The sequence below is a fragment of the Macrobrachium rosenbergii genome, chromosome 25 (assembly GCF_040412425.1).
Source record: "Macrobrachium rosenbergii isolate ZJJX-2024 chromosome 25, ASM4041242v1, whole genome shotgun sequence".
Classification (NCBI taxonomy): Eukaryota; Metazoa; Arthropoda; class Malacostraca; order Decapoda; family Palaemonidae; genus Macrobrachium; species Macrobrachium rosenbergii.
In genome coordinates, this window is record NC_089765.1 from 28,707,164 (window position 1) to 28,724,757 (window position 17,594).

Below are 17,594 nucleotides of genomic sequence, written 5' to 3' on the forward strand. Positions count from 1 at the left end.
TAATATGTACACGTACGGATACATATTTAATTATCAATTCCGTTCATGTGAGTTTTTCAGTATGTTGTCGAGATTTACTCTCTCTCTCTCTCTCTCTCTCTCTCTCTCTCTACACCATCGCCACCACCATCTATATTAACGTTTCCTCTTAAGGTTTCCATCGATGGAATTAGCCGTAATTACACGTGAACTTGATTTACACCCTTAGTATCCAGTGAATTTGTTTTTTTTTTTTTTTTACCTGAATACCCACCTAATCCAAATCGACTTTTGTATTCCCATCCTCCGTGATTTTCTGTTCATTTTTGGTGCCCTCGTTCTTCTAATTCCCTGACTACTGCTCCTTTCCACTAATCGTTACATGTCCAAACCGCCCATGTTTTTGAAGTTTTAGTGTAGAGCTCAACCTCTGAACACATCTCTTAAGTAACTTCCTTTGTAATTGGATCTTTCCAGCAAATGATTTTAGCATTTTTTCAATTGCCCATATCTCGCCTCCGAAGAATATTGCAGTCCTTTTACGCACACCATACTTGTTTTGTTAGATTAAAATGGTCTTGTGCCAGCTCTGGCTATTTCTGCTGCGTATTGATAAAGCCCTATTTATCAGTAGGTTATCAGTCTGTCTCAATTTCATCCAGTCGTTTGCCACTCTTGTTTTCTTACAGCCCTCCAATAAGCGCCTCACGAACCAGTGTCTCTCAGAGGTAACAGAAATGCTCGACCTCTTCTAAGTCCTTCCCTTCCACTACATGGTGCCCATCTCTCTTTTTCGTTTCTTCCCGTTATACATTTCGGGCATCGGAAATTCCTTATGCCATTGATATTTTGCGATTCTGATCTCTTGTACCACCATCTGCTACTTTCACACACACACACACACACACACACACACGCACAATAACTTTTGTGTACCACCACAACCATTATTGTTTGGGAAGTGGCAAAGGCATTACCAGAAATATGACGATCTTTTGTTCTCCCTTTGTTTTATTCCTAGGGCATTTTACTGTTAATTATTAAGGGAACAACCAGCGCCACCAAACTTAGCATTAAGAAACATGGATTACCTTTATTAGACAAGTAGCAGTATAACTGTTGGACCAAACTTAGCTATGGGCACCTTTCTTCGTCATGGTATCTGCGTGGGAACATTAGATTGATTATGATTTATTTATTTTACCTGGCGTCTCATCAACAGTGGTCAACGACGCTGGGTCAGAAAATGAGAATTTTATGGATGGAAGACTTAAACACTAATCAAGCACATGGAGCAAAAGATTCTTCTATATGAAGATGCATAAGAAGAATAACAAAGTTGTGTTTGGTTCAGAGAAATATTCTTGGATGAGACAACATACTTATAAATTTGTTTAAAGAGATACAAAACAAAAACAATTGTTTATCTAAGAAGTTCATAAAATTCGATTTGGATGAACAGAATGTGTGGCTCTTTGTGGAGGAGGATGGAATGTTACCGCAGGTAATGAAAGGCGCCGTGGAAGGAAGGAGACTGAGGGGGGCAATGACCTGGTGAGCCTGCTTGCATCGGACATTGAAAATCCACACATTGACACGACTGGTTTGTCGCGCAGGAGAGACTGACATTGAGTGAGGGACTGCCGTTAACGACACACACACACAGATAGAGAGAGAAAATATGATGATCTTCGCTAAAGGTCATGTAAAATGCCTTGTGTCTGGCCTGCCGTGGAAGGTATTATGTTAATTTTGTTGATTTGTGCGTGTTTAAAGCCACGCTCCATCCCACTTCTTTAACTTATTGTTAAGGCTTGTAATGAAGGAGTTATTGCAAAATATCAAGACAGTTTATTATTTTCTTTTACAGAGAGTGGCAGGATCACAGACCACCCTGAATGAAGACGACGATGCTGGAGATTGCATGGGCAACAACCAGCCCGAGGATCTTGCGCAACTCGTAACACAGGTGTTTATAAGATCTCGTTTTCAATTTAAACAGCGCTGCTTGAGCGTTGGTTCTCAGGTATCTGAAATTGATCAATATGGACATAACTGACGAGTAAATATGTGCATCCGTGCATGTACAATTATACATATGTACGGTAAGGTGTAGTTCGAACTGCAATGAGTGTTATTCTCTAGAACCTCCTTTGCCGCCCCAGACTAACAGTAAGAAGTGATCCTTGAACGTGTCTCATCTTGCAGAGTGGAGTGCAGCAGGAACCAGCTCTTTCCCTGTCTGAAGTCCACGAGCACCTGATCCGCTCCCCTCCGCCCACTTCTCTTCCAAAAACCATCACCAAGAACATGTTTGTCTTCCCTCTCTCCAAAACAACCGACGACGGCGCTATGGGGTCTCAGGTAAGTTTTATTTTGCCTCTGAAGCTGTGTTGATGGGATGGGTGAGTTCGTATTTATCCCTTATTTAAAATGGGTACGGTTTCACGCATACATACATACACACACGCACATTATATATATATATATATATATATATATATATATATATATATATATATATATATATATATATATATATATATATATATATATATATATATATATATATATATATATATATATATAAAATGCATAATATATATATAAGCGTGTGTGTAAAGTGCAATGATGCTTTCTCATAAAATGCACAAATAAGTATACAGTGAATATATGTCTGTGTGTATAGGTATGGATTAAATTATATATATAAATATATGTATATATATATATGTATATATATATGTATGTATGTATATTACATAATTTCAGAGATACTCCACGTCTCTTCAAGAACTTTGAAGTTAATATGGCATTTAAGATTAACAATACAATGAAACAAGCACTTAAGAAGAACCCTCCCGATAATACTAAAGAATATTCCATGTAAATTATGTGATAACTTTTAAATTGGTCAAACTAGAAAATCATTGGAGAACAGAATGGTGAAATTTTAAGATATGCACAGACGGCAGACGGACAGTGCAGTTTTCGTTCATGTAACTGAAAATAATTATGCAATCAGTTGTTTAGTGGCAAAACTGATAGTTTATTTCAATCTGATACTGGAAAGAACCATTATCGAGTGGAGCTTTATGAAAGAACCTTTGGTAAGAATATGAATATCAGCTCAGAATAGTATAAAGTCGATCCATTTATTTCACAAGAAATGAGTAAGATGTATAGACTTTAGGGACAGCAAAGGTGTGAGCCCACCCGTATCAGTGAACAAGATGTGTGAATGAAGCACCGACCTCAGTCTCCAGGGAGTTGACTGCACCTCCTCCTTGTCCACTTATTAGGTGTAGATGTTTTTTCCAGTTGACTGTATGTTCTTTTGGTTGTCGCTGTAGCCAGTAGACCGGTCGGGATTATACCCAGTGTTTAATTTTTCCATATAGTACATTTGAGCGTGTACACACACACACACACACACACACACAGTTTAATCAAAGCACGTTATTATATCTCACTGGCTGTGATGACCGTGTGTAATTACATGTCTTGCTTGATACTTCGGAATTTCTAAAGAATTGAATTAGAATCGGAACAAGTTACTTTTCAATTCTCTCTAAGTGGTGGAGGGATTTTTTATTCTTTCTTACTTTTGCCCTTGTGTGTCGTAACGTCGGACACAAAAACCAAATGTACATATATTTACCCTGGAGTGATGTAGCAGTCTTATAATAAATATCAAGATTGCAGGATTATGGTATACTGAATACGATAGAACTATGAGAAATACAATGAAATCGCATTCCTACGGACTACCAATGTTTGCCAGAGTGAGCAAACTTTAAGAGGACATAATGGATTTGGGTTTTAGAAAGTTTATAACGGTCATATAGATTCTTACCTTAATATCTCAACTGATATTTGCAATGGCCATCAGAGCGGGATGTTGCTCGTGTTCCGATTTTTACATGTTTTGAGTAACTTTCCTGTCGTTGTGATCCCTATACATATTGGCGATTCATTTTATATTTAGATCAATCGTTTGCACGGTGCTTGAGGAATACATGTTTACGACGCGTTACATCTCAGTTTGTTTGATCGTCCCAAGTAGCTTAATTTCTCGGCTGTTTTCATAAAAGATGGGGTAACAGACTTCTTGTAGCAAGGCGATTGTCCCTTGAAGAGTTCAAAGACTTTCTTCAACTGCTCATAATTTTTTATTCTTGTCAAGAGATGTGTTTTTCTTTTAGTCCATTCTGAACGCTCCCTCTTTCCAGATGTTCAATCATATTTTTAAACATTTCTAGTTTACTCTTGAACGTGCCAGGATTACTTTGCATCTTCATGAGATATAGAGGAGAGTAACATTCCTTTCATCAATTTCTGAAGAATGACCAGGGGCCAATTAAGAGAAGTGCCACAGTGCTACCTAGACTGTTTTATTTTTTTAAAGAGGCTGCCTGCTCTTTCGAATTCTCAAAGTCGCTTATTTTTCCAGAAACCTCCACCCAACAAGTTTATTCAGAGGTATCACTCAGTAAATTTCCACTCCCTTCCCGTAGAGCAGCAGGTATTTATGAATTATGTTAAGAGAGTGTCGTGCAACTAGTTAGCTTTTGGTGTGCCCCTAACTTATATTGTAGCAAAACTGAAATCATTTTGTTTGTTTGTAAGTCTATGTATGTATGTGTGTGTGGTAGATGTCCTAAATTCTGCCTTGGGTAAGTCTTATCGTGTCTTTTACTTCAGGTGAACATTGTAAAAAGTGCTAGGTTAATCATGTTAGTTTCTCATATTGTTATTTTTATCTAGTGATCTACTAGCAAAAGTAAAAGATATAATAAGTCACTGTACAGTCTCCATTGTTCCTTCACACTGGATATGAAGAAAGCTTTGTCAGCACTGCATATTGTAAAAGTTTGGAGATTAGAGGTCAGTGCTATCCCTTACATTGATCGTCATGGTATCGGAGCCATACAGCAAAATGGCCTCTGTGAAATTCGGCTGTTCAAATCTTCCCTGTGCTTTCACTTCCACAACTCTCACCTCATTTCTAGCCTACTGTCTCATTACTCTATCCAGGTAGGTCTGGGTCTTCCAGCTCGTCTGAAGCCCACATGAGCTCAGCTGAGACATACATTATGTACTGCTATCCCTAGCGTGATGCAAGGGACAATTCAAAACCATCTTCATCTCATCTCCCCTTCATCATCATCTACATATGTATCTTTAGTCTTTTCCCTTATGGTGTTATTTCTCCCTCTCTCTGGCCTGCCATCTAAATACTAATATTCCTTAAAATGTTTTCTCAATTCAGTTGAATCTTAAAGGTTTCCTTTTAATGTCATGGTTCATGTCCGTATGGTAGCCTACGATTGATTTACTAGACCAATTTATAATTCTGCTTTCATATGCTATTTCAGTCTGTTTGATTTGGAAATCTTTCTCAGCCTGCCCTCTGTTTGATTTGCTTGTTTTAATCTCTCACTAAAGTCCACTTCACGAGAACCTGTACTGGATATCATTCTTCCTAAAAATTCGAACGGTTAAAGTGGTTATTTTAATTCGTTCTCCAGCTAGTGTTATTTCATGTCCTTACGCATTCTCTAATTATTATTATTATTATTATTATTATTATTATTATTATTATTATTATTATTATTATTATTATTATTATTATTATAGAAGATAGCTGTATCATTCGAGTTAATTCTATATTGAGTCTTCATAATTTTACTTATAATTCTTTTCTCTTCTACGTTCATACTGAGCAATAATTGGTCAATGTTCTTACTTTTGCAGAGGGAAATGCATCAGCAGCGTGTATAGAGCAGTTTTTATTCTGTACACAAGAGCAGTTAACAAAAATCCAGTGGGATAAGCCCGTAGAAGTCAACTGATCGAATTCTATGGGTTTAACCCCTCGTATTTCACTACCTTCTCTTGTATAGAGAATACAGACTGCTTTAATACGCTGCTGATGCATTTCTCTTTACCAAAGTTAGAACATTGACCAATTATTGCTCATTATTAACGAAGAAGAGAAAAGAATTATAAGTAAAATTATGAAGACTCGTTTTAACTGGGGTGATGCCGCCATCCTCTATAAAAGGGTATGATTAAGAGAGGGTTTACCTTCTTCGTATATTATTATTATTATTATTATTATTATTATTATTATTATTATTATTATTATTATTATTATTATTATTATTATTATTATTATTATTATTATTACCGTTGTTTTTGAAGGGTGAGTATTTTTATGGATGTATAGTGTGGAAATGTTTATTTGTAATAGCCACTTCCCATGTAGGAGTTTTTGCTAACAGTGTATCACCTTGTACTTTTTACTGTCGTCCGTTCATTTTGGTCCTTTTCCACCTTTCTGACTCCATCTTAAGTTTATCTTGCTCCTTTTCTCTACCTTTCATTTTATGATCAATCATTTGAACAACCCTGTCACTCAATAATAATAATAATAATAATAATAATAATAATAATAATAATAATAATAATAATAATAATAATAACGACCACTTGGGCAAGAATTCTGTACAGACTGTATACAATTTTCTGGAAGGGTATTGTGGACTTACCCAATGTTGTTGTTATTTGTGACAATAATGTACCATTGGGTTAACAACAAATGCATTTTTTTCATATTTTTAATGTAACCTTAAACGTTTTTTACATTTCTGTAATACATTTTACCTCTCATGAATAAGGCAGAGGGTTAGGGAATTGCTGAAATGACTTTCGTTTTTCAGGTATCCAGTTCAGTCCCATGCCGCACCCACTCCTTGAACCCTCTGGTAAGCCGAGGCCATGAAGATGTTCTTGATCAACACCTTCGGCAGATTCTCAACACACAACGTCAACTCGTTGTCAGTAAAGGAAGGGCAGGTCAGGCTTTGTTGCTAAGAAATCGTCTTTTGGTGTCATTCCTTAGTGGTTTAATTCAATATTATTAACTTGTACTAACTACGGTACAGTTGTTTTAAAACGATAATTATTGGATCCCTTGCTTTAAATGGGTAATATTGGGCTTTGCTTGAAGCGTCTTTTGTAGTTATTAGCTTGCTGTAACTTGTTGCCATTCCTGCACTGTTTCATAATGAAAAACAATTTATGATCAACAAATTTTCTCCCCTTGGTTTTAGTTATCCTTATCTTTTATGTGTATGCAGCTCAATAGTTCTCAAGACAAGTGTGAGCCTAAGACTATCCTTCCACAAATGCTGCCTGTAATGTAACATCTTTGAAGTCATTCCTTCCCTTATCAGGTGACTCGGGTGGAATGACTTGCTCCAGTGTACCTGGTTCCCCTGCTCATGGACGTAGTGTAGCTCGTCGCTCTCCCCACGCTCGCACTTTATCGGAGGAAGCGGCTGTTGTACAGTCAGTTGGTGCTCATAGCATGGGTGGAGGCTCTTCTGTAGTTGGTGGTGCAGATATGGTCATAGATAGAGGCCCTGCAAATATGGGAGCGAGACCTACATATTTAGGGAGAGGACCCACTAATGTTGTTGGTGGGGCCATTAACAAGGGTGGGGTTTCCTCTAACACAGCCACTGGTTTAGCTGACACGGGAGGAGTTGGAGGTCCCTCCACTCAGAGCTCAAGTAATGCTCCGCATAGCAGTGGACTTGCCCCTTTGCTCCCTCCAGGAAGAAGACAGCACACTCCCACTGACCTTCTGCTCAATCCTGGTAATCCACCCACAAATCTAGCCCATCCTACTATCTCAAATCCTGCCCATCTGCCAGTTAATCCAGCCTATCGGCCTACAACCAACAGTGGTACGGCTACTCCGCCAATTCTCAAACCCATCAACACCAAAACTAGAAAAAGTTAGTATAGAATGACCACCACCTGTTTCGAGAACTAATCACTTTTTACACAGCTTACTGCACATTTGCTTACACTGGGACTAGATAGAATTTGCATCTCAGAGTAAAAGGAATTAAACAGTACTAGACATAACAGGATTCAGAAGTATTCAGTATAATTTTGGTTGATATAACAATGCAGTACCACAGCGTATCCTTGATTAAGAATAATTGGCCTGATCAGCATGTGCACATATATTTAGCAATATCTTTTGAAAGTAATGAAAGTGGTAGTGAAAGTAATTTTCACTGCTACATTATGGTATCCAGTATTTCTGGTTGTTCTCCTAGTTCTTCATAGGATGAAGTTAAACTGCTTAAAACTTGTCATTCAAGGTACTGTTCATAATAAGTACAAGTCATTATCAGAATACTGGAGGAAAGCACTCATCCAGAAGATTAAATTGTAATCCTGTTTGGGATGAATTCTGTCTTTTGGTCCTAGTGGCATTTCATCATAACTGATGCTTTATGAATAGTAATTAAAATCCATAACACAATTTTTTTAAATTTTTATTTCTTTTAGAAATAATGAAATGGTATATTTTTGTTGTACTGTTAAATGAAAACCATGATTGGATCGAGTTCTTTGGTAAAAACGGTTACACATCAGTATTCTCAGTCTCTTCTGATGCTGGAATGTGGCCAATAGTTACTCAGTCGTGTTCAAGAGAATAAAAGGCTCTAGTTAGTTGAATTGACTGCCTATCACTGCTATGCCATACTGCAAATATATTTGTATGGCTCTAGATCATATCTGGATTTTTTGGGCATTTTATATTTTTAGTGGATGAGGTTGCCATCCCAGTTTCTCCCTTCCGCGCCCTCATGTTCCTGGAAGGAGGTGGTTTATTTAAGCGAAAAGGATACAGGAAGGAGCCCGTATGTCTTGTAGATTTTGTGATTGCAGAACACCCTGCATACCCAGTTCTACCGATTATATGATCTCTTGAACTACTAGACCAGGTTTGAAATACTTCGTATTTAGCAGGATTGTAAAAAGTTACCATAATAATTTGTACTTGTAAACTGGAGCAATATTTATTTTTGAGGTATGCACGTCATTTAGTGCTGTATACTGCAAGTATGTGGTATATGTGTACTCTAAATTTGATTAATATGGAAAGATAAAGAATCTTCTTAATATAGTAGCCGTATGGCTTATTAAACATACCAAAAACTAAAATGAGTCGTTATTTTGATTTAAACACTAAGAAATAATATGAAAAAATGAAAACAGCCAGTACAATATGCGGCTGCATATCGTCTCTGTAATTTACTCCTTTTGACCATCCGTTTTCCTCAGTTGAAAGTACAATTGAGCTCCGAATTTTGGTGGGTTTTGGGTTAACAGATTCGATCAATTACAGAATTGTCATCGACAACTAAATGGAAAATTTTTTGAGCTTTGAAGTCATTTGCATTAACCCACATTTGACTCATGAGGCTAGAAACGGCAAGAAAACTAAGAAAGTTTAATAAACAATAAACGTATAAAATACACTTACAAATGAGTCTATTTTACATTAAAATACAATACAGTACTGTGTATGTAAACTTACAATAAGTGAAAAAGTTCAAAACGTTCGCAGTCGAGAAAATTACAAACAAAGATAAAGTTGCAGACAATGAACTTGGGGTTGGAAATGTAGAGGAAACGAAAAATGACACAGTAAATACTTAAATTTTCTTTCATTTGAATACTTGGACAATCTTATTAAAAACTGCAAAATTACCTAAAAGCTACAGTTCACAAAGGAACTGTGGATCTGTGAGATTTGTTTGAGGATCCTGGCATCTTTCCTTCAGTTCAGAGTCTCTTGTGTTTGTCTCGTGTGGTAATCTTTACTGGTTTAAGGTAATTCCTTTTTCTACTCTTCAGCCAAGGTATTAGTATACACAGAGTGGTTTAAAAACCCAGTATGTCAACATTATAGATCTGTGATCCAATGTGCATTTGCTTGTCAGCCAAACCAGTGAACTTACGAAACTCTCCAGCACAGTACCTTCTTGTAAAATGTCCAAAGCTTCGCCATGAGACTTACAGTTAGTCTATCACAAAGTCTGAAACGGAAGAGCCAACCTTCAGAAGCCTGAATTCAGCATTAGTGCTGTACAGTGCTACACCATACTGTATAACTGAGTAAACCATGTAATAAATGTCTAATGACCATTCCCACGTCGTTTATGGTATTGTACAGTGTCATTTCAGTAAAAGACTGTGGCTTTTGCCACTCTTTCAAACTGTAGTAGTGTACATACTGTACTGTATGTTGTACTTTTATTACAACAATGCTTAGGAAACACAACATGAAAATGAGCAGTACAGTTTTAATTAAGACAATCGAAATATGGAAATATATGTTACATACTCTAGTAATGCTATTTTCTCGTTAAATGTTGAATGTATTGCATATAGCATTAGGTTACATGGCATTCTTAACTGCGTTCATTCTTAATAAAACTAGTGTGCCCATGCCATCAGATATGAGGGTATAATTAATACTTTTGCAACCATATCATATTATCAAGCACATTGCCTCATTGCACATTAGTTATTCAGATTCCGTACCTCCTGAATATTAGCAATTGCCAAAAATTTAGGTAAAAATTATTCATTTTCCTGACAACTTACAGTAGATGAGTTACTATTGTAATATAGATAACTAACTTTAAATATAAGCAGACTTTATACTTATACTATCAAAATTTAGTATGTTTTGCTATGAAGTGACTGGCAAAAACAATAATCAGTAGATATCACTGAAAAGTCTATTTCCAAAATTTTCATGTGGTGCAAAAATCTTTATATATCTGTACTACCATGTAATTGATTTTGGTGGATATTTTTTAAGCAAAATATAGACATTTTCCTTTTTATTTTGACTGTACTTGATCATTTGGACCTTTAGATTTGTAGTTTTGCCTTTTTAAGATATTGCAATAAATGAGCATCCTAGAATGAAAGTTAACTTTACAGTGACAGATAAAAGAAATAGACCAATAAGCAATTTCTCCATAATCATAAAAATCGTCACTGGCAAGGTAACTTACTGTTTTTGAAAATTAGTAAGTTATCATACCCTCCAGCCTGACATTGCACAGACTTTGAAATAAGAAACATTGCTAAGCACTAATATAAAGAGATATATGGGTGTACTGCAGTCAGGTGTTACACATACACACACACAAGCGCACAATATGGGATACACATGACATTTCATGTGATAGGATGAGCTTAAGGAGTAAAAGAGCTATAGTGTATCTATTTCCCAGAAATTGTGATATCACTGTCAACCGATAAAAAGTTTTTATGTGATACCCAGAAATATCTACTTTTTGGCTCAACTTTTATGTCTTATGAATACTTTCTGTAAAGAAATAATATATTACAACTAAAAATACTTCACCGTTACCCTCAATAACTTCCTTCAAATTTATATGTAAGCTTAGTTACAATCCAAAACAATATTTTTTACATTGGCATTACTTGGTCGTTGGTTAGTTTTATGTCTTTGTTTTGTAGCTTATTTCATGGTTGATTTATTTTTTTTCATCTAACATTAAAGTTATATCAGTTTTAAAAAGTAACATTTTACTCTTGTATAAAATACTCGGTGTTCTCTTTTGATTATTCTGTAAGTCTTTTACCAGTAAACTAGTTTTGTAGTGGAGTATATATGCACAACAACAGTTTTGGTATGGAGCCTCTTAAGCTTTGAGGAACTACAGAAGCTTTTAAGTTGGCTTTGGAACCTTTCCATATTACAGTTTTTCTAAGAGATTGGGAAGGAGCTAATAAACTATATTTCAGTTGATGGAAAACATAAGTATATATTTTTCTGCAAGCTGGTAGCTTTTTGAATTTGATGAAATTAATTATTTAGGTCAGAATGACATATCTTTTAGTTGCATTGAAGCCTATTTTCACCCTTTGTTTCACCCTGCAATGTGTAGAATCTTTATTTTACTGTTTTATAGCTTAAGTTTCATATTGCACGCTGGTTATGTACTGGTTTACAGAGGTACCTTTAAGCAAGGAGGCGCTTATATCCGAATTGTCTTTAGGAGGGAGGTCACTTACCTTCCGGGGGCCGCGACACCATCTCCTTTGTCGCGTCCTCAAGTAGCTAAGCAATAATACTGGTAAATGATTTTGTAAGTAGCTTAAGTTAGCGTGCTGTAGTCGCTGTTCTCTGTTACGTAAAAAATATATATTTATGAACTACAAAGGTGAATCTCAGGTTCTGTGTTTAGTTTTTATTACTTCTTTTTTTGGGATAATTTATGCGACTTTTCCTTTTTGTGAGGAGGTAAAGTTTTATGTATACTGTATCCAAACTTAGCCATCTCTTTAAAAAATGGAACCCTATGCCACTGATACTTCTATGTAACAGTGTATGTATGTGTTAGCTAGTTAACTGTTTAGAAATATCTGTTGTTCATGTTGTGTCAAACCTTTTGGCCCAAAGTGAGATTAAATTGATAGAAGTTAGGCCCATCATTCATGAAGGGTTGCTTTAGATAAACCAGCTAAGTTATTTGTTCATTACATGAAATTCTGTATTCAGTGTAGTTTTGTTTCTCACATCAAGAGGATTGGATGGAGGAGAGTTGAAATTAGGATAACTAATGTAACAATAAAAGTCAGAAAAAGGCAGAAAAGTAGGGCTTTACCACAAAGATTAAGGCTTCTTTTTGAGGAGAAATGATTAACAAGATTAAAAAGTTAGTGAAAGAATTTCATAGCTTAAAATTAAAGAAGTAAATTCTCTAAGCCAAATAATCATAGGAATGTTAATTTTTACATGCACAAGAGAGGCTTGTCACTTTGGGTTTAGGAAATAAACTGCAATGAGATTGTTTGGCCGTAATATTGATACTGATGAGGACAAATGTGGTTCATTGGGAATTTAAAGACTTATTGTAGTACTGCATTGTGCCTTAGGAAGGAACTTGGACAAGCTGAATGTTTACTTTTTGATGTACACTGTATTGCTTTTCCAGTACGAAACATAGGAAAACTAAAATTTCAAGAGCCATCATCTTGTTGACATAGCCTTTGGCATTAGCAAACTCTTCAAGTTTTATAACACTAGTTGGTAGTCCTTGACATACAAATAGATATCATAAGCAACAGGCACACTTGAACAGGTTACATTACTTTGTTTATACAAATGGCGCTAAGTTTCCTTATTAGGTTTGTTCTGTGGTGATGAGGGATGCTGAACCTCTATAATCCCTTTTGGTAATCTAATATTTTGGTGTTTTTATTTTATTTATAATAGTGATAATTATTTCACTACAGGTACTTAGATAAAGTGTATTCCTAATGCTAATTATAGCTTATATAGTATTAAAGAATTGATTTGTTTGTGGGTAGTGTACATTACTAATCTTCTGCAAGAAAAAAGAATTCAACAATTTACTTGGAAATACATAAACCAATTGGTTCTCCACTATATTTCATTCACAAATTTTTCCATTTTATTTTGACGTCACTAAAAGGACCGTTGTCCTAAATCCAGTTAACTAAGGAGTTGAAGAGATTACACAATATTTTGAAGTTGTAGTGTCAGCGAGACGGAAATTAACCTTCTTTTTAGCCCAAGTCCTTCCATTTTCACATTAGTTCTGGATAGTTTTGTTTATTTGTTCCCTGCATCAAAGTTGGAAGGAGGAATGCAAATTCATCTTTTCCTGTTTATCCTCGTCACAAAACTGTTTAATGAATATAATGAAACTTTATAGAGGGGTGGCATTTGCACCAGGAGTAAGTTAAATAAATTCAGGGATAGATCTGGATGCTGGTCCAGAACTAATTTTCCATTTCCCTATAGTTGTGGAGGAACACATTTTTTAACACAGACTTTTTCTACCTTCTGCAAAATAACCAAGAAGTTGATGGAAAATTGTGTTTGTGTCATCAGTCTCAACCTAAAAGATCTCGTATGGTTTTGAACAATACATGCATTAAGCACTGTCTTAATATTAATAGATATTTTAAAATGTGTGTCAAATTCATTCCTTTAAAGCCAGTTATTGTCAAGAAGCTTTTAACACCTGCAAAGACACCAAGTCTTATATATATACTGCAGAAATTAGTGGCCGCCCACTCCTAATGATAGCTTGTTTTGGTAGTCAGTTGTTTCCCTCTGTTGCCTAACCACTGAGTTAGGGTCTCTCTCTCTCTCTCTCTCTCTCTCTCTCTCTCTCTCTCTCTCTCTCTCTCTCTCTCTCTCTCTCTCTCTCTCTCTCTCTCTCTCTCCTTTCACTTCCTTTGGGTTAGTTTTCACTCATCCTTTTTCCTTTCCTTCTTATTCAGACCTATGATAGATGAAGTGAGGTTCCCATTCTGGTGGCCATCTGAACGAGATTTTTAAATTGACAACGAATCTGGTTTCCAGAAGTGTCTTAAATATTACTCAGCAAACTCAGCTCATAATAAGAATTTTATGTAAGGTGTAAAGACTGAAAGTCTGATCCATGCTTAATCATTTAAGTATTATAGTATATTTTTTAGATGTTCAGTTTCTTCTCTAACCGTCTTTTGATGTGAGAATTTAATGTTTCATGCTAGATGAAATCATCTTTCAAGTACAGTACTTTTTCATATTCCATTTATAACCCAACATTTGTTATGGGTTTACTGTCAATAATGGTACTACAAAAATTATAGTTTATAAAAAAAATTTCACTGATAATGTTATAGTATTTCTCCAGTGCATGACTTATCTTTATAAATTGACAGATTTTTATATAAAATTTGGGTGCGTGCATTTTCAAGTTAATACATTTTGCAATTGTAAATATCCATAACATAATTCATTACCATACTACGAGTACCTTTACTTCGAGTCATGAAATGCAGAGTATAATTTTTTATTCCATTTTACTTTGATTTTCCTCCTTAAACTTTTCCAAGTGATGACTTATTTTCTTACTTGCCAGGTCCAGGTATGAAATCTGAAGGAGGATTGGCTACAACATCATCATCTCTTAGTCTGCCCATTCGATATCCACACCAGCCAGCTTCTTCGTCCACTCTCATTGATACTACGTGATCCTGTACATGCAGCTGTTCCTGGTGCGTATGCCATATATACACAACTGAACTCCCTTTTCGATGCTTAGTCTTCTTATTAATTAACTTAGTATCTGTACAATAGTTAATGTACCATATCATTGCTAAACTTCCATATCACAACTGCAGCCTTATTGTCAGACCATTCTTTCAGGAAAAAATCTCCCCTGCAATACATTGTCAGATACAAATTTTATATGGTACATTTTTCCACATATTTATTACTTGGTAATTTTAAGAAAAGGTTGATGCAATAGTCTATAGTTTTGTTTTTATTGTAACAGTTTTAGTGTCATGAATCGTTAATTTTTCTTTCTGCAAAACAAACTTGAGTGCTCATTGGTAATATTGAGCTGTAAGGTATTTTTTTCTTATGTGCACGTCTATCTGAATGTAATCTCTTAATTTTGTGAAATTCTGTCGCTGGACTATATCAGTAAAAACCAAGTGATAGAGCAATCAAAATTCATGGTATTCTTTCAAGTACTTGGTCCAATTTTAGTATAAATAAATTGATTTTTTGTTATTGTAAGCCCTTCCTCAGACTATGGTATAATTTTAAATCTTATTATGTAAGATAAAGTAACTTTGGAAAATATTTACTATGAAAAATTATCAGTGAGCCAAGCATTTTTTGATTGAGAAATTAATTTTAGTAAATTCTCACATATGCACTCACATTCAGACATTTAATAAAGTAAAATTATTTACCTGTGCATTTTTTATAAACAGTACTCCCTCCAATCACAAAAGTTGTTTATAGACTTTAAGTATTGTTCAGTAACATCCCAAAATTTTGACAAGGTTGACATTATTTTTGTGACATATGCACTGTAACCTGCAGTAAAATCTAAATTCATAGCCAGTTAAACTTTGGACTCAACTCTCTTATAGCCTCTTTTGCATAAATAGGCTTTGTATTATACTAAGAGAACTATTATCAGTGCATAGTAAATAAGTGACGATAAATTATGAACCATGCTGGAATTGCACAGATGTAATTCTTTGTTGCTATGTTGATAGATGGGAAGTGCCATGTAAATCCATGAATTCAAAATGTCTTAATTTTTGTATGCCTCAAAGCCCCTATAAAATTATTCCAGTTGTATGTGAAAGGTGGAGTTACTAAAACCTTTATGATGTGGAATGAATTTTGAAAGCAAGCATATTTGTTAATCCTTATTGTTTATGCATAAATACACAGCATATATACTGAATTTTTACAATGTGTGTGCCTGCCATATGCTTGATTGGATGAAGCAAAAATTTTAATAAGGGGAAAGTACTTTAATCAAAATATTTCTAACAAAATTGAAATTTCCATATACAAAAAACCAGAACATTGGCTCCTTACAGCATGTGCTATACATGTGTGCATGATATTCAGTAGTCTGTTTACTGAGTATACTTGTGTATGTATTTTGTACATACACATTAGCCAATACTTATTACACTGATGAATTAATGTGATTATGTCCCAAAGAAAGATGTGAGAAAAATGTATCAAGTAATGATTTTATTGCAGGTACAGGATTAAAAATATTCGTGTAAAATATGCTAGTCAAAATGAGTTAGTGAATAATTTTGTAGTTTTAAGTATTTATGTTTTTTATTTGTGAAAAAGTGTTAAAGGAGGACATCCATTTGCTAGATTGGGAGTCAGTAGTTGATATTTCAAGTAAAGTTATTTGACTTGATAGAAAACAAGTAAATATTGATTATGCTTTGGAATATTAATTTGTCTTATCTCTAGGTATCCTTGGATCACATAGATCTATTTAAATTTTGTACTACTTCAGTAAGGTTACATGTCTGCTGATTACTAAGTTTGCATGTATAAAACCATCCATTAAGACTGATATTCAGATTTTATTCATTACTACAGATTGAAGAAATCTTTAGAGTTGAAATACGTATATGTATTTTTGAAGGGAAGCAAGGTTGGGAATTGAAGTTCATGTGCACAAATGGGTATTTCACTGAAGGGAATCAGACTGCAGTGCTTACTGTGTGAATTTGATTATTGAGATCTTGAAGACAATTGCTAAAATTTAAGTTTCTTCAATCAATAACCATATCTGGATTATATACCTTGTTCATGGGTACAGTAGTGAAGTTGATTTTTCAGATTTGTCCAGTGATCTGCCATCACTGTATTTATCTTGAACTGGGCTTTGTGATGTTTAACTGATAATCAGTGTTGTTAGTAAGGAACAGTCTAAGGAAGAGTAAAATCTCACCATTTTTAGAGCAGCTCTAAATTGTCTGAAGTTGCTCCTTCTCTGTAATGTATTTTTTGTCAGTAACCTTGAATGCAAAACTATATATTCTGAAGTACTGTATAACTGCTGAAAGGGTATTGTTTCTGGATTTTGTATCATTTGTGATGTTAATAGCCAGTAATTAATAAAAAATATAAAACAATTTGTTTTACTGTTTTTTTTGTTTTAAGAGGTAATGGTGCAAGTAAGTGGTATCATATTGCCAAGTTTTAACTCATGTAAAACCTGTTTTTGGCAGCTGCTATGAGTCCTCATAATATTATCCTTTTGGTCTTACCAGGAGCTCCATTAAGAAGACCAACAAATAATTCTCTCATTGCTGGTCTTGGCTAGAATAGTGCCTGTTGGCACAGAACATGAAAACAACTCAAGGCAGGAAGACCCTTTTCCCCATGCCTACCA

General features: G+C 35.0%; 1 protein-coding gene across 4 annotated transcripts in view; it reads left to right on the forward strand.

Moving 5' to 3' along the window:
- LOC136852518 (uncharacterized) overlaps positions 1-17,334 on the forward strand; it is a 178,168-nt gene extending 160,834 nt beyond the window's left edge. For 3 of the 4 annotated variants that reach the window (XM_067127216.1, XM_067127215.1, XM_067127213.1), the window contains 6 exons: positions 1,850-1,948; positions 2,188-2,343; positions 4,433-4,504; positions 6,705-6,840; positions 7,221-7,787; positions 14,778-17,334. In XM_067127216.1, coding sequence (XP_066983317.1) covers positions 1,850-1,948; positions 2,188-2,343; positions 4,433-4,504; positions 6,705-6,840; positions 7,221-7,787; positions 14,778-14,890 — 1,143 coding nt within the window. In that variant the 3' untranslated portion in view covers positions 14,891-17,334. The remainder of the gene's footprint in view (positions 1-1,849; positions 1,949-2,187; positions 2,344-4,432; positions 4,505-6,704; positions 6,841-7,220; positions 7,788-14,777) is intronic. The other variant, XM_067127214.1, reaches the window with a different exon arrangement.
- The last annotated feature ends 260 nt before the right edge of the window (positions 17,335-17,594 follow it).